The 18,598-nt window shown below is 42.6% G+C and overlaps 1 protein-coding gene across 1 annotated transcript in view; it reads left to right on the forward strand.

Moving 5' to 3' along the window:
- The first annotated feature begins 677 nt into the window (after positions 1–677).
- The window catches only part of LOC144508285 (formin-H), a 34,938-nt gene continuing 17,017 nt past the window's right edge, over positions 678–18,598 (forward strand). Inside the window, exons 1-2 of the mRNA XM_078236102.1 lie at positions 678–764; positions 3,551–3,637. Of these exons, the coding sequence (XP_078092228.1) occupies positions 711–764; positions 3,551–3,637 (141 nt within the window). The 5' untranslated portion in view covers positions 678–710. The remainder of the gene's footprint in view (positions 765–3,550; positions 3,638–18,598) is intronic.

The following is an 18,598-nucleotide window of genomic DNA, read 5'->3' on the forward strand; positions in this document are numbered from 1 at the left end:
AAAATTGACATCCTCCATGATTGAAGTTGTCTTGTCCTTCTTAACCTGCACTAACACAAAGACATTATCGCTGCCTGAGAATTGGACGAATGCCAAGAAGACACCGCAGAATGAAATGGATGAATGCATTGGAGTCTGTCCCCCCAACAGTAGAACATTCTTTGACCAAGGATTATGTGATATGGGATTGGATTGCCAATGATTTAGTCTTAGCCAGCCAGACCAGAGATGGAAGAACACTGAGTATATTCCAATGACCTAATTTCATTTCTAGCATTTAAACTGTCTGTGCTTTACAGTGTTGTTCAAGATGTTAACAAATGTCATGACACGAGCTGGCATGATAATGAAATTTTGGTAGTTTGTCAGAAGATAATGTTGATTCTTCAGGGCAAAACTGATTTTTTTTCAGTCATGTGGTTCGCAACATTATGTCAGCTGAAATGACCAACTTGAAATTTCATGAATGGATTACTGCCTTTTAATTCACTGAGTATGTTCTGTATAAATAAGAGGTAGCAGAATGTGGAAATGAACTTAATGTACAGGTATTGGAGTGCCTTTTCGAGTGTATTTTCGATCAGTTTTGTATCTGCTGGAAGCTTGATTTTGTGCAGGTTGATAAATTATGGTTTAGAAATATAACTTGTGTGTTTGTTTTATAAATTGTCAGATATGTTCCCACACCGAATGATATTGAAAAGTACAAAATGTATAAAGGCTCTCAGGCTGATCTCCATGTTGTTGACCAATACATGATGGAGGTAAGTAGTTGTATTTAACCTTGTGCTTCCCACGTTTCTGAGCAAGTATTTAATTCTGCAGTGATTGTAGATAATATGAAAGATAGACACGCTTTTTGGAACATTGGTTCTAAGTATTGTTGGGGACAGTGGGTGTATAATTTCTGCAAAGTGTCTAGTTGTAATAATACATTGAATGACATGGGCTTCCAGAGTTATTGTTCAATTGCTATTTGAAATGCATCAAAAAGGAGCTTCAGAATGTTTGTATTGGACTTGTGGTCATTCTCATCCTTGAGTACATTTTGTGGATTCCCTGACTACAATTGTACCAAGGCTATTGAAAGGAACAGTCTGTATTGGCTGTGTTACCTTTGCCATATTTTGCAATATTTTGACTGCTTACAGTTGTAAACTTGAGGCACGTATTTTTTATAGAATCCCAACAGTGCAGAAGGAGGCCATTCAGCCCATCGAGTCTGCACCAACTCTTCGAAAGAGCATCTTACTCAGGCCCACCCTGAGTAAGATTTCTTACTCCAGATGCTATTCTTAGTAGCTAGATAGTTGCTAGATTATTTTTCTATGATATATTTAAATGCATGAAGTCGGGTAAAACAATAATACTCATGGACGGGATGAAAAGGTTGTGTCATGAGGAGAGATGGAGCAGAATTAGGATCTCAGGTTAAAGGCCCAATCATTAAGCCTGAGATAAGGAGGATATTTTTCACTTGGAGGAATGTGAACCTTTGGAATTCTCCACCCTGATGGGTGTAAGTGCTCAGTTGTTGGGTATGTTGAAGACAGAGATCAATAGACTGTTGGACACTCAGGTGATCAAAGAATATGAGGATAGGTGAGAAAATGGATTTGAGGGAGAAGATTATTTGTGGTCTTATGAAATGACAAAGGCAGCTGAAATGGCTAAATGGTAGCAGGACAGGTGGAGAAATTAGTTAATGAATTTTTGGGATCCTGGCCTTTATAAGTGGGGAATAGAGTACAAAAACAAGTCAAGGTAAACCTATATAAATTGATATAAACAGTTGGTTCAAACTCAACAGGATTATTGTGTCCAAGTTCTGGATACCGTACGTTAAGAATTATGTGAAGGCAGTAGAAATATTGCAGAAAAGGTTCACGAGAATGGTTTCAGGGAAGAGGAAGCTCCAGTATATAGATGGATTGGAGAAGCCAGAGGCATTTTCCTCGGACAAGAGAAGATTAAGAGATGTTTGAAATCAGAGGATAGAGTCGATCGAGAGAAACTGTTCCTGTTGATGGAAGAAACGGGAGCCAGGGGACACTCATTTAAGGTGATTGGCAAAAGAAACAATGGTGACATGAGGTAAAATTATTTTACACAGCGAGTGGCTATAATCTGGAATACATTACCTGAAAGTGTGATGGAGGTAGTTTCTGTTGTCAGGTTGCATGTTGTCTCATGAAGTTCTAGAGGCTTGTATGGTTGAACAATAGTCGTTTATTAATAATGCATAACTATATACATTTATATAGGATACAGTCCTGACTAAGTGCGAGCTCCATGCCAATTTCAATGAGACTCTACAGTCTCCTACTCACATGTGACTCTCTATCATATAATATGGGCAGTGCTGTTACCCCAGTCCCACATTAACTCTGACAGTCCTGAACACCGTAAAATTACAGTGTCAGTCGAGGCCTTCGAAAATTTGTTAATTATCTGAAGATAAAATAATTTACAGTTACGGGGAAAAGGCAGGGGACTGGGACTTGGTGAGTTGCTCTTGCAGAGAGCAGATGGCCTGCTTCTGTGCTGTACAACTATTCAATGATTTTATGATAGGAAAAGAGTAAAAGCAAAATCTTTAGTCAACAAGATCAAATGCCTTTGAAGAAATAGAGCTCTTTTATATTAGAATGAGATATATCAACATAGGTTTTGCCTTTGAGCGAAGTGAGAGCGCTTCACTCGAAATAAGTAAGGTTTACTGAATCTCCCAGATATCAGCCTTTGCTAATCTTTTATATCTTTGTTAAAAATGATGCACAATGGCCGTATTATACAGATTTCCTTTCCCCAGTTGGCTCTGTTCTATCTCTGAAGGCACAAACTCATGCCGGAGTACAGTTCCAGGTTGGCGAACTATCGACTCTCCTTTCCAAAGTTTCGGTTCTTCATGTCTAAGTCTCAGCAACAGGACTTTTCGGCAGTAGACGGCGGGTCTGACCTTGCCCTCATCTTGCATCAGCACACATGCGCCTTCATACAAAGGTGGCCAGATAGGGATCTGGAACGGAGACATTGGGCAGGATTTTTCTCCCACTCCTGGGCGTGTTTTATGGTGGCGGGAGGTGGTGTGCACTTGCTGATGGTGGGATCTTATGGTCCTGCCATTGTCAACGGGGTTTCCCGTTGAATGCAACCCTCGCTGCTGGGAAACCCATGGCGGGGATGTGTCATCAACGGGACTGTAAGATCTCGCTGGCGTAAACAGGAGCAAGATTTTGGCGGTTGGCTGATAACTCTACAGCCTTGTGTGTCATATACACCAATTGCGCAGCCCAGCTGAGATTGGCTGACACACCATGAACCAGAGTTTTATGACTGAAAGGATGTGCTGCTGGCTTGATATCTAAATAACAATTTATTGTGGTGTGACTAAATGATATGCTAAGTATTACAATATGAGACTGGTTTTAACAATATCAGGAATAGCGAAGTTGTGTTTTTAATGGTTGTTTAACTAACTGACTGAAATTAGAAAATGTTACATTAATGGCATCATTGCTGATATTATGCTCACAATGTTTTTCTACAGATGTGCAACATTCCCTATCTGAGTCACAGACTGGATCTCATCCTGAGCATACGAGAATTTCCAGAAACTGTTAATGACCTTCAGCCGGTAGGTAATATTGGGCAATGGTAACAACAGAAAACATCCATTTAGCAGAGGAGATTTCCTCTGAAGTTGCACTATTAGAAAAGACTGACGCATACAGCTAAGGTGAAGAGGGGAGCTGAGAAGTTACATTCCTTTATGAGACAAAAGCACAAACAGGTGATCCATAAATAGAGGGCTGGATGTGACAATCATCCCTAATGGATGCCCATACCTTCATTTTGTCCAATGCCACTGTTTTGGTGGGGTACTTTGCCAATCCGACTCAGTACACCACTGTTAAGATCAGTAGAAGTACATCCACAAGAAGCATCTTTTCAACACTCCAGCACCGCCCAGGCATTGCTCCAGGACACTGCCCAGGCAGTTTCTCGGATGGGGGTGTTGCATTGGGGGAGGGGGAGGGGGAGCGGTGGTTGGAGGTGGGCAGAGTTCCGTTGGGACAGTGCCAGGGGGGAGGAGTTCCAATGGGAAGATGCGTGGTAGAGTTGGTGGGAGGGGTGGTGGTGTTTCACTGTTGATTCATTTACAGTGGGGTTCCCTTTGATCATTTAAATACCTAAGTTGCCAATGGCATGTGCTCAATTAGAGCCCACCTCACCAGCATGATGTGGGACCTGCCCCTTTCATTTTTTTTTTGCTGGTGTCTAAAAGAACAGCAAGAAAATCCAGCAGCACAGCGGGCAGGCAGGCTGCCCTTGCATTTCCCACCCAAGATGACACTTTGCCAAAAGATGGCAAGTCTCCACCCCTTTCTTTCAAGGCTTAGGATGAGGTTACCATGGGATCTCATGAAGTGGGCAGTGTAGGATGATGTCTTCCATAGCAAGGTGACTGGTAAAGTCATTGGACTTCCTGTCATACAACAGGATCTAAGATCCAGATAATGATTACGAGCGGTTAGCACTTCTGCCTCACAGCGCCAGGTAAGATGCTCTTTGGGAGAGTCAGTGCAGACTTGACGGGCCAAATGGCCCCCTTCTGCATTGTAGGGATTCTATGATTCTATAAAGGCATGGATTTTGCAGTCAGCGGAAAACAAACATTAATGCTCTTACAATTGAGTAAAGACTTTCTGTGGGCTTTAAGACTATGATTAGCAGTACTGAGAGAGATATGAAGCTGAAAAGTAAGGACATTATGCTAAACCTTCATCGAACCTTGATTCCACCGCATTCTGAGTACTGCATGTAGATCTGCCCACCATATTATAAAAAGGAGATGGAGGCACTGGAAAGGGCACAGAGTATTTATAAGAATGGTATCAGAAATGTGTGGGCATACATGTCAGAAAATATTCAGAAGCTGGCTCTTTACTTTTAGATAAAAAGGAGGCTGAGAGATGGCCTAATAAAAAGATTTTGATAGCATGAATGCAGGGAAAATGTTTCTTCTTGTGGGGAAGAGGCTATTAATATATAGTCATCAAGAAAACCAGTAGGGAATTGAGAAGAAATCTCTTCATCCAAAGTGATATGGATGTAGATCTCTACAACAAGGAACGGTTGAAGTGAAAAGCATCGATGCACTTTATTTAAAGCTAGATAAGCATTTGATAAAGAAGGGAAAAGATAGTTATGATGGTAGATTTAGCTTAGAAAAGCTGAGAGGTGCTGGACTGCAGCATACTGACTGGTATGGACTGCTTGGGTTGAATGGCCTGTTTCTCTATCTTATATCTTATGGAATCCTATTTAAGTTAAAACAGTGCAGTGCCCTCTATAGAGGATCTGAAACCTTGTGAGCAGGGCAAAAATGTCCCTCAATTAACTAGAAATGAAGAGGCCTTATTGAGACACGCTGAGTTCAAACCAGGAAGTTTATTAGATTAATTCAATGTAAAATCATGTACAGAAATCAAAATAAGGGGCTAAGAAACATGGAAATAAGAGAGAGATAAGAAACAGATAAAAAGTATTTTTTGGGTTTTAATGTTTATTTTTAAAATATCCAACAATGATTAAACTCTGAAGGAATGAGACTGCACATTTGAAAACATGTCTGCAGAGCAGTTAGCTTGTTTGGCAGTAATTAAGACCTACCACGCTTTTAAAAATTCACTCGCAATTGAATGAGCAAGACCTAATTTCTTCCAGTGTACTTACAAGCTATATAGTGAATAATCTCACAGCGGTTCTGTGTTTGAATGTCAGGTGTCTTGGTGAGATGGCGGTCTAGGGAGTTTATGGAGGAGCAGAGTAAATTGGACATAATTTCCAGATTTCCACGTTTAACAAAATGCACGGACACTGGAAGTTGCAGTCAAATTTCTTAATAACAGTGAGCACTGATAGCCTCACTGTAATTCCCACCTCAAACTCTGGTCCATTATAAATCCTTTTCATAGCATCATAGAATCCCTACAGTGCAGAAAAGGCAATTTGGCTCATCAAGTCTGCACCAACCCAAGGCCGGAATTGAACCCGGGTGCCTAGAAGTATGAGGCAGCAGTGATAACCACTGTGACACCATTAGCACTGTAACTACGGGACTATGCACATTACTTTGTAGTGATTAGATGGAACCCTAGAAGACACTGTATAGAGCTGCATGAAATTATTCCTATTTCAAGTAAAACGAATATAGACCGCTCTGATAAAAGCATGTTCCATTTGCTAAGGAGAAAACCACATGTAGGGAACTGTTCTAAAACCAGGTCACTGTTTCCATCACAGCTGACTGATCCAATTGCCAGAAATGATATATTGCGATAATGTTCTGGTCAACAACATGACCTAGATTTTCAAACTGTGTTTTCATTACTGCCAAACATATGCTGAGATTAGTTTTCTGCTCTCCCACCTGCCTGTGTTTTTGGAGGTACCCTTCCACTTCAATTCTGGGAAAGGTGAGAGGAGATGATTTAGTTTAAAGGGGCAGGGTGGGAGCCTCAACAATAGAAAAAAGTTGCCGATACCAACTAAATAACAGTATTCCACCCTCTGGGTGCCATTACTGATGATTCCTTATCAGATTTACTTATATTTAAGCAAGTGCCTGACAAAAATGACCCAAGAAGATCACTACAGACACTCCAGCATAGGTCATCCACCATCTTAAATGCTCATACCAACCAATATCGGTGCAACTTGGTAGCAACTGTACCACCTATAGGATAGCCTGCAGCAACTCACCAAAGCTCCTTTGACAGCATCTTCCAAATTTACAACCTTCACCACCCAGAAGGATTGGCAAAGTGGTTGTATGGGAATACTAAGACCTCTAACTCGCACACCATCATAACTCAGACCTATGTCAACATTCCTTCATCATCGCTTAGTCATCCTGACACTCTCTCCTTAACAGAACAATGGGAGCAGCTTCATAGCATGGACTCCAATGATTACACTTCTCCCAGACTACATTCCTATGGAGCACCTGATAATAGCACATTAAAGGTGCAATGTGAATGAAAGATGTTGTTGTTAAAGAAGTCCCATCACCATCTTCACAAGGCCAACGAGAGACAGACAACAAATGATAGCCTTGCCAGCGACACCCATATGCCAAGAATAAATTTGGATGGACACCTCTTTAATTTAGATGATGACCTAATTATTTGTCAAGAAATGTGCATCAAGTGTATGGATGGGAAAGGATTAGAGGGATATGGGCCAAGCGTGGGCAATTTGGACTAGCTGGGAGGGCACCATGGTCAGCATGGACCAGTTGGGCCAAAGAGCCTGTTTCTGTGCTGTATTGCTCTATGGACTCTATTACCCAGAATACCCTGCCTCCTGGGAAAACTTATGAAGCTCAGTTCAGCCCAGGATCTGCCTAACATCTGTTCCAACCATCCATTCCGTCAAATGTTGGCCTGCAATTGAGAAGCCATTTTTCCAGGCTTCTCCGTTAGATAATTTTCTTTCTGCCCAGCATTTCATCTCCTAGTAGTTATTTATGCTGAAGCTCTGCCCTCACCAATAGGTCAATTGTATTATTTAAAATCTGACCCAGGTGATCAAACGATGTGATGAATAAGCAAGTTGGCTAGATTATGGGCCACATTTATAATCAGGATTTCATAATCACCCCGTATTTTCTTTACAAGAATACTCAATACTGAAAGATGGATGGTGGCAGAGTTATTTGACATCTCTCGTACTGATGACATTAAATAACAATCTGTGACAGTTATATGGGCAGTGAATTATTTGCATGCTTTAAATTTTATTCTCTTCCACCACACTCCTCTTTAATTAGACAATGGAAGAGTGCAATACTCACGCTGCAGCAAAGAAAACATTAATACCGCTTTTTATTTGTGAGGCCTCAGTGGATCCACTGCTAAACCAGTCCCATCCTCCCCGCCCACCCCAAGTTCTTTAGGGCTGAATGACGCGTGAGTGAGATACTAATCATAGCTTGTCGATCTATTATTTTTTAATGAGCACAAGTAAGCAGAATTTGATATGATTTCTGTGGGCAAGCTGGGAATCAAGACTATGAAGAGAGGACTAAAAAGGTTATTTCAGTTGCGAATGTTGGAGTTAACCTCTCCCCTGCGTACTGTACTGGTGGCTGGAGTATTCAGTTCGCGTGTGTTGACTCCAGGTAGTGCTACTACGGTTGCTATGGAGAAAGGTAACTGAAGTTCCTGAACACATTCTGCATCAGCAGTTTGATGCTCTTAAGCAACTGCTGGGATGCAGCAGACAATTGTCAACACTTTTACGTTTGTTTTATTTGACAAAAGAGAGTCCTTTATCCTGGAGAGCTGGAGTGCCTAAAATAAATCAACAACATCGTTTGTACTGGTGATGACACGTGACACATTATTCCCATTCTGTGCAAAGTAATGGAAGCACCTATACATGAGTTCATTTTTACACAGCCTCAGCATTGAGTTTTTTTCAGTCTTGCTGCCACTTACTACTTACAGTCTTGGATCTGTCTACGATCGGTGAGTTGCGTAGTTTTCTCCCTTGGGTAGCTCATTGCTTTCTTGTAAAACACTGTGCTGCTTGCCCTTTTCAGAACATGTTGAAGAAGAAGGGAATGATAAGAAAAAACTGAACAGGCAGAATGCAGCCACAGTATTTTGTTTAACTGGAATGACAGAGAACAACACTGAGGTTACAAAGCAATGAGCTTTTCAAAGATAGCAGTGCAAGTTGTCCGACAGGGGAAGATTTTAACCTCTTCCCCCAAGAAGGGTGTGTTTGGGATGTGGTGAGGTGTTAAAACTCTAATTCTAATGTGCTTTCGGTGAGTCAGTTCAGACTCAATGGGCCAAATGGCCTCCGACTGCATGTTGGGATTCTGTGGTTCTATCACTTTTGGCTTGAGCGGAAGCAGAACAAGGGGCAGGCAGACAAACGGCTCCTGGGAGGTGAGTTGGCCATTTAGACATTTTAGTGAGGCAAGCAGATCAGATTTAACCTAGCTCTAAAAACCTGGGGCTGAGTTGCACTAGTTCTTTGGAGAGAGGTTGGGAGGCTAGGAAGCTGTCAAAATGATGTAGGAAGGTGTTGAGTGACGTGCCAGATATGTTCCCATCGTCATACTATTTTGCCAGCAGAGGGAAAGATGGCAGATTGCCCATCAGCCCGGAGCCCAACAAGCCACCTAAGTGGACAATTTGGCCTCTTCCTGCCTCTGCTGACATTTTACCAGCAGTGGAGGGACTGCAGCTGCATTCGCAGGCTGTTAGGTAAACCTTAGTTGTCTCCCAGCAGGCTCCAGTGTCGGGGGTAAGGGGTCCTCATTTTTGGACATTCTTGGCTTGCCACGGGTTCATCCCGGCAGTAATGGCACTGCCTATCCTCAGCAACTACCCCCTTCCGCCTCTCTTTCCCACTACTCTTTCCCCCCCCCCCCCCCCCAGATCCCAGAGTGCATAGTGATCAATGCGCCCTCATCCTCCTCAGCGGGTGATCTCCTGGCCATCTGATTGCCAGCCTGTCGTGACTGGGCTCAAGAAGGGCATCACAGTGCTGTGGGGGCTTGGGAAGAGGACATTGTGAGGGAGAGGGGAAATTGCGGATGGCCATGAAGTGACCAGGAGGGGATTGCAGGCAGTTAAGCATCAGGAGGGCTGCACGGTAGCACAGTGGTTAGCACTGATGCTTCACAGCTCCAGGGTCCCGGGTTCGATTCCCGGCTCGGGTCACTGTCTGTGTGGAGTTTGCACATTCTCCTCGTGTCTGCGTGGGTTTACTCCGGGTGCTCCGGTTTCCTCCCACAGTCCAAAGATGTGCAGGTTAGGTTGATTGGCCAGGTTAAAAATTGCCCCTTAGAGTCCTGGGATGCGTAGGTTAGAGGGATTAGTGGGTAAAATATGTGGGGGTAGGGCCTGGGTGGGATTGTGGTCGGTGCAGACTCGATGGGCCGAATGGCCTCCTTCTGCACTGTAGGGTTTCTATGATTCTATGATTCTAATACATCCATTTTGTTAGCTAATTAGCCCTGGGGTTAGGAGCCTGGCAGGCCAATAAAAAACTGAAGATTTTTGTACTTGTTTTCCACAAATGCAGTGAAATAGGCTGAGTTAACTCAAACACGTAGCAAAGGATCAGTGATGCTCTTCCCAGTTCTATGCCCAGAAATACATCTGTAGATGAGTTGAAGGATCAGAGTATGCTTAATGCAAATAAGGATCTTTGTTTCTTGTAGATGGAAAGGATGTCTGATGTTATGTTTATAGGATCATTCTCAATGGAGTGGTGTCCTCTCCCAATAGAGGCGAGTTTATGTTACCAATAAATTTGTGGGTAATTTTAATCCCCCACTAACAACGGTTTGCATTTGGAATCCAGCTACAATTACCTTCAGCTTCACTGGTCTCTCAGGCTCCCATCCCCAACACATTGGCTCACAGAATTAACAACTGAGTGTACTATTTTGTACTGCACTTCAAGTCATCAGATGGCTGGTTCTGTCTGCAAGAGACCCACACATTTTAGCAGCTACGTTAAGGACTTTTACCTGGATTTACCATGTCACCTTCTCACCAAATAGATAGGTTTCCTTGAACCAAACCCTCAATGATATATTTTATCTTAAATCACCCCCTATCACATTGACACCCCGCAAGTCACTTTACATAATTTATTCAAATGCATTTGAAATGCAGTGAATTGTCCAAGCCGCTCCACCCCCTTCTTCCCCCGTCAATTTTTTTCTTTCAGATTTCCTGCAGTTGTCTAAGGTTCTTCAGCATTTCCTTTGATATATATCCATGGCAGTTTTACAAAAGAGATGCAGGTTATCTACCTTGCTCTCTAGGTGAGCAAGAAATCAATAGAATATACTGTGTGGCAGTGGAAACCCTCTAAGGTAGCCCAGTTTTGGATTCATGACAATCCTTCTGATGATGCATCAGTTTGTTAATCTCATCTCCCAGGGACCAGGATAAGTTTCTGAGTGCTATGGTGTACGATATATTTGAGCACTAACTCATTATAGATTGCCACAGGACATATCCTAAGCTGGAGTGAGATCTGTCTTAGTCATTTTTGATCATTGACAAGGAGAAGGGTCACATTTCCAAGTTTCATGGGTATTTGATGAATGTATGATATACGCTGTGCTTTGATTAATTCCTTTTGTGTAGAACTCTATGCTAACCATCCCATGATGCTCTTTAGGTCTCTCAACTTCTTACCCTATTATGTTGCATGCTCCCCTACAGTTTCTCCAGCTCCAGCTTACTAACAGCTGCCAGAATGTAAGTGGAAATATCTGCGACTGTTTACACATTAATCCCCTCAAAAGCTTTTCCCAGAGCATCCTGGCAGCTGTTAGTAAGATTTCAGGGCCTTCCCTCTTAAGTTGTATTATTATGCCCTTGGAAAATGGAGAATAAAGAACATAGGAATAGGTGTAGGCCATTCAGCCATTCTACCATTCCGTTAGATCATGGCTGATCTTATCTCTATCTAATCACTTTCGTTCTATATCCCTTAATATCTTTGGCTAACAACAACAACCTGTTCATCTGAGGTTTGAAATTTTCAATTGTTTTAGCCGCACCAGCTTTTTTGAAGGAAAAATTGCCAGATTTTCGTTACCCTTTGTGTGATGAAGCGTTTCCTAAATTTAAAATTATGTTCCCTTGTTCTGGACTCCAGAAAAGAGGAAATAGTTGCTCTATATCTATGCCATCAACTCCTCAAAGTAATTTAAGAAGTTCAAATCCATTGCTCCTTAATCTTTGATATTCAAGGGAGTACAAGTCCAGAGCATCTAATCTGACTTTATAATTTAATCCTTTTATCCCCGGTATCATTCTGGTGAACTGCTCCCCCTCCGAGGCCAACACACCCATCCTGAGGAGCAATGGCCAGACTGAATAAAATGTACTAAATGGGGACTAACCAGAGCTTTATATAACTGAAATGTAACTTCCATGCCCGTGTACTTTAGATAATGCCTGTAGTCCAATAACCTTTTGTTTTGTACTTGTCCACTAGCTTTTAATGATTTCCATACCTGGATTCCCAAATTTCTCAGCACCTCCACAGTTCCTAGCTTTGCACTATTTAGAAAATATTCTGATCTATTTTCCTTTCGTCCAAAATAATGTTCTCGCACTTCGCCACATTGAACTCCACCTGCCAGAGTTTTGCCCACTCACTTAAACTTTCAACTTATTCTCTCTTACAACTCCCTCCTCCCATCTACTTCATTTACCTTGTTAGCTAACTTAATGTTGTCAGAAAACTTGGATACACGGGGAGGGGGAATTTTCCCACCTCACGGGAATTGTAGCAGGTTGGGGGCGGACCATATAAAGGTCCATTGATCTCAGGCGGGGTTTTCCAGTTTTGGGGCGAGCGCAGCCGGAAAATCCCACCCACAATCTCTGAAATTATTTGTGAATATAGCATGAAGCCGAGTCTCCAGTACTGATTCCTGGGGCACATCATTCATCATATATTGCCAGTTTAAGTACTTTCTGACTCCTCACCTCCACCTAATTCACTGCACATGACAATGCATCACCTTCAAATCCGTATGCTCTGTTAGATTTCCTGTCTTCGTAAGGCATCTTCCTTCTTCAAACAGAACAACATTCTGTACACCGTATAATCCCACATAGATACAAACTTTCACCGACACCACTGAGTGTTTAGATAATCCAGAAGGAACGGGAGTAACAACTTGTTGCGTGCTGCAGCCTTGGACCAAGTTAATTGGTGTGCATGTATCAGATCTGCCTTTAAAAGGAATGGGGACAGCAGATCATGTGTTGGCACCGGTACAAACAAAGTTTTGACATTTTTGTATGCTGAACATGTGTTCCCACAGGAACCAATTAGCAGAGGGCCAGACTTCTACATTGTGTGGAGAATGGTTTTTTTGTTTGAAGAACTGTATACAGAAGACCTGACCAAAGTACATAAACTCTCAATTTAATCATTTGATGTTTCACTATGTCAAGAATTTGAGTAAAGATGTGGAAAAATTATATTTTTTTAGGGGAGGAAGTAAATTTGGAGGTAATGAAAAGAAAGAGGATCAATTAAAGTTTTCAAGATTGTCACGTTGATTGGTAAAAGGTTAACCAGAGAAACTGTTCAGTGTTGCAAAGGGTTCAAATACCAAGAAGCAGCAGTAATAAGAGAAACAAAGTTAGGAGCAAGAAAGGAGAGTCATTTTACCTGAGGGATCAGAAAAGTGGAATATATTGCCAACGAACTCAACTGAATGGGATAAAAATGATACATTTCTACACATCAAGAGGATTGGAAAAATTAATAAATCATGGATTATCAATTGAAAGTGATGCTTTAATTTATAAAGGAGTGGTGAGAAACACATGAGGCCTCATTTTGTTGAAGTCAATAAATAGGAGTCTGGCAATGGATGATGGGACACTTAGAAATTTCAAGATTGAAATCGATAGATTTTTGTTCGGTAAAACTTATCTAGGAATACAGAGGTTACAAAAACACATATATAGGTGGTGAAATGAAGCTGGAGTACAAATCAGCCATGATCTAATTGAACAACACAGGAGGCTGGAGGGTTCAATGGCTGCCTCCTTGCCTGCCTAGAAGTATATATATATATATATATATCTGCAGGCAAGTTAGACTAATGCCTTAGAGAAAGATGTTTACAATTCCCACCAGCAAGAAAGAACTTTTAGCCTGCCAATGAATTTACTTGAGAATTTATTGTCTTAATAAATATCCTAAAGAGCAATTACAGATACAGACTGATGGTTTCCCATGTGGAAATCTTTTCAACTTTGCAGTATCCGATTTTCCATTAAACTGCAGCCTGGCAATCAGTTCAGAAAGAAAGGTAACCCTATCCAGCGAATGTTTTGATTATGTAGATTGGAAATACTGAATAGAATCACATGGATAGTCTTGACTCAGTTGAGTTGTGGCATAATACACACATATATGTATTGAATAGGAGAAGATTGTAAGGGGCTATGGGGCAGGAGGTGGGACTAATTTGACAGCACTTTCAAAGAACCAGTACGATGGACTGATTCATCTCCTTCTCTGATCTTTGGTTGTGCTATTGTGAAATATGTGAGGTCAGTAAGTTACTATATCTTTTTTAAGTAAACCTTAAGCAAAACACTCCTCGGTTCCAAAGGGTTGGTGAGCAGAATTGTCCTGGGTTTGAGATGCTTTGGTATGTCTGTAGGAATACTAATGGAATTCTTTTTGATATATGTGTTTTTGTAACCTCTGTCTGTATTCTAGCTCCATCTGAATAGTCGTGCAGGGCGAACAAATCCCTATGACATTCAATCGCAGGCACTGACCTGGTAGATATTGCCATACTTATCTTATTATAGCCTTGGGATCAGTATGAGAAAACAAAATGGGCAATTAATGAGCAAACAGCAGGAAAATTTTGGGAGGTTAGTTGCGAGGTGCCATTCTCATGGAGTAAATGGCAGAATGACGCAACTCAACCAGCAACCTGTGACAGCTCACAATTCACAGGGTATTGTAATGAGTCAATGGGTGATTTTGTTTATTCATTGGAATGTGGGCAAATCCAGTCTCTATTGCTGAACCCCAGTTGTCCTTGAGGCTGCAATCCATCGGGTGTAGGTACACCCACAGTGTTGTTAGGGATGGAGTTCCATGAACTTGATCCAGCGACAGTGAAGGAACGGTGATATGTTCCCAAGTCAAGACGGTGAGTGACTTGGATGGGAACTTGCAGTGTGTTCTATGTATCTGCTGCCCTTATCCTTCTAGGTGGTAGAGGCTATGGATTTACCAGGTGCTGTTGAGGGAGCCTTGGTGAGTTGCTGCAGTGTATGTTGTGCATGGTACACATTGCTGTCACTGTACATTGGTGGTGGAGGGAGTGATTGTGTAAGTTGCTTTCTGGAGTGCCAAGAGAGCTGCTGTGTCCTGGTTGGTGTTGAGTATCTTGAGTGTCAGAGCCACAGTCATACAGGTAAGTGGAGAGAATTCCATCAAACTCCTGTCTTGCAGATGGAACCTAGGCTTTGGGGAATCAGGAGGTGTCATGGGGAGATGGATAGATTCTCTCTCATTGGAGATAGTCATTGCCTGGTACTTGCCACTTCTCAGCCCAAACCTGAAGATTGTCCAGGGCTCGCAGCATATTGGCATTAATTGCTTCTAAGGAGCAAGTATATTGGCATCAATTGCTTCTAATTGCTATCTCAGGAGTTGCAATTAGTACTTAACATATTGCAGTTATCAGCGAACCTCCCCATCCCTGACCTTACAATGAAAGGTAAAGCAACTGAAGATGGTTGGGCCGAGGACACCACTCTCAGTAACTCTTGCAGCAATGCCCTGGGACTGAGATGATTAGTGTCCATCTAACTTACACATCTGTGGACACCAAGGAAGAATTTCCTCCGAGTAGGAAATCAATTCCTGCTACTGATAGTCCAAGTACAGTTGGACTATCAGTCGCAACAGGACCTGAAGCAATGTCACACTCTAGGTGGATTTCATAGAGGGGTGCAAACACAGATCTTCCTCCCACTCCACTGATCAGGGCATTGGCTTCAGGGAGAAATTCAGGTTTATGTTTCCATCCACCATCAAGGACTGAGTAGCCCTTGTGTCCCGGAGCAGCAAACAAACTTGCTCACATCCTAGGATTGGTATGGGGACACTGTCCCTGAAAGGATAAAACTGTGGAAGGTGTGTGGAAATTTGTTCAGCTTCGACACACATCATACCAGGCCATCCAAAGGGGAGGTTTCTGTAGCGAGAGTCTCTGCCTGCTCTCATGCACTCCTCAATGGGGCATCTTCCAGGAAACTACTCATATGGAGCCGCTATTAGGCCTACAATCTTTCCTCACCATCTCCAACACTCAGGCCTGGAATGATCTGTTTTATTGCAATGGGAACACACTGATCTCCAGAGGTTTTCCTTTCAAGCTATGGGGATGGGGCTTCTTGCACCCTCCTTTGTGCTTTCCTTTCTGCGTGGTGGGGGGCCTTTTCTATCTCGATCGCCTTGCTTATCTTTCCAATGTTCATGGAAATGGTTTGGAAAAGGTGTGTCTGTGTTTCCAGCCCTACGGGTGAGATCATGGCTGTCCGCTGTGACTGCTGTCTCCCGGGCTGAGAGGATTCTCTGTGCCTCTTAATATATCCACAAGCGAATGTAAATGTTCGAGAAATACTGAACTCAGGATACCTTCAAAAGAACATTGCTGATTCTGATGTTGGCAGCAAAATCCTAGCCTACTAATAATTTTCAATGCAGTTTGCAAATCCACTGTAGTCCTCTGAGAGTAAACTGTAAGTGAACATTGCGATAACTTGGATCAGAATGACAGTGGGACTCAATTGTTTCACATCCCTCCTATATTAATTATTCTATCACTTAAATTCAGACACAGCATTATAGGGACTAAGAAATGTTTTACTTATCCTTTTGAGAAATTGGAATATGAAATAGTCCGTGCTCAGTGGCTTTCACAGCAAATCTGTGTGTGTGGTGAAATATTAATCTTTAGAATGCTGTGGCTGTAACTAAAGATACCTTAATGAAGAAATCACATGCACAGATTCTCCTTATTAAAGATTCTCTTCGAACTAATTCTTCATCTGACAGTGGTTTTAGGAAAATATCTAAAACACCTACAACTTGTTCATTCTTTCCAGATATGTGCAAATCCAGATATTCTTCAAGTTGCAAAGTATTCAAGTATTCAAGAAGATACTTCAAGTATTTTCCATGATTCGCCATGAACTTTAGTTCATATGCTATGAGAGATTTTAAGTATAACCACACCAGCGTAAGCAGAAAATACTTGCTTTTGTAAATTTTGAGTATCACGTCAAATCTTTTGATTCCAGTCAGTTGGGTTTTGATTTCAATCAGCAGGGAGGTTTGAGAACTTTTCACAATATTAGTGCAGCTACAGGACATTGCTCAAGTAAGATGAAATGCTATTTGTAAAGAACAGGAGTATTACAGCATGTCACACACAGGGAACTGAACTTAATGCCCCACTATCAGCAGAGTTAAACGAAGGGTGCCCGCCTCTGCACCCACCACATATACAAGCAGTGGGTGGGGCTGGCACCGGGTGGCCCAGCCGCCAGCAGGCCAGTTGAGACCTATACATGGCTAATTGATTCCTACTGCTGCCACTGTTTATAATCAGCCTTGAGAGAGGTCCACATCACACAGTGTGGTAGGTTTTCCTGAGCATGCTGTGGAAGGTGGGGAAGCTCTCTCCTTAACAAGTCCCCAGTCCCATTGGAGGCACCTCCCAGCAAGGTGTAATCACACCAGGTTTCACCCATGGTCTTTCTGTCCCTGTGCACCCCTCCTCCCCCACAGCACCCCCTCCCTGGTACCCTATCCGACCCACACTTACCTCCCTCCAGAGGGTCAACAATCCTGGTGAAGATCCCGTCATAATGGCCAATCATATAATCCCTACAGTGCAGAAGGAGGCCATTCGGCCCATCGAGTCTGCACTGACCACAATCCTACCCATGGTCTATTCCCGTAACCCCTCATGTTTACCTTGCTAATCCTCCTGACACTAGGGTTAATTTAGCATGGCCAATCAACCTAACCCGCACATCTTTGGACTGTGGGAGGAAACTCCCGCAGACGTAGGGAGACTGTGCAAACCCCTCACAGACTGTGACCCAAGGCCGGAATTGAACCCGGATCCCTGGTGCTGTGAGACAATAGTGCTAACCACTGTGCCACCGTGCCACCCAATGTCACTCCCACTACTGGAGAGCTGATGACCTCTGATTGGCTGGCAGCTCTCTCGGGTGGGACTTCCTGTCCCTGAGGAGCAGAAGCCCCACATCCGCTCTGTTAATTGCCAATTGGTTGCAGGCAGCTGTTCTTCCCCTGGACGGCCTCCCACTACCACCGACATTTTAGTTGTGATGCAAGGATGGTGAGATGATAAGTCAAAGCTATTTAAACCTTACCAACAAAGAAGAATAGATAGAATGTGCGGACACCATGTTATTGTGTCCCCAATGGAGACGACTTTTATTACAAGAATTGTACGATGCACACCCCAGACAAAGCAGGATGATAGCACTTGCCCGAGTTATGTTTGGTGGCCGAGCATCGATAAAGAAATCAAAAGAATTGTCATCCAGTGGCCCACTTGTAAGGTCCAACAGGCACTGCCACCACCGGCAAGTACGGCAAGTATGGGTCCTTGGGAGTGGCCAAGGAGTCCCTGGGCAAGAATACATATCGACTATGCAGGGCCATTCATGGGCCATATGTTTCTCATATTACTGGATGTTCATCCTAAATGGTTGGATGTCCAATTTATGGAGTCTAAAATGGCCACTGCCACTATTGACAAATTGAGGCAGATTTTTGCTATCCATGGCATTCCAGAGGTCTTCATGTCAGACAATTGCATGTCATTTACAGCGGAAAATTTGTCAAATCAAATGGTATTTCACCATGTTAGATCAGCACCGTACCACCTAACCTCTAATGCGTTGGCGGAATGCTCTATACAAATGTTCAAATCATTAATGAAAAAACAAAT

This window comes from Mustelus asterias, chromosome 20 (assembly GCF_964213995.1).
Source record: "Mustelus asterias chromosome 20, sMusAst1.hap1.1, whole genome shotgun sequence".
NCBI classification, from domain to species: domain Eukaryota; kingdom Metazoa; phylum Chordata; class Chondrichthyes; order Carcharhiniformes; family Triakidae; genus Mustelus; species Mustelus asterias.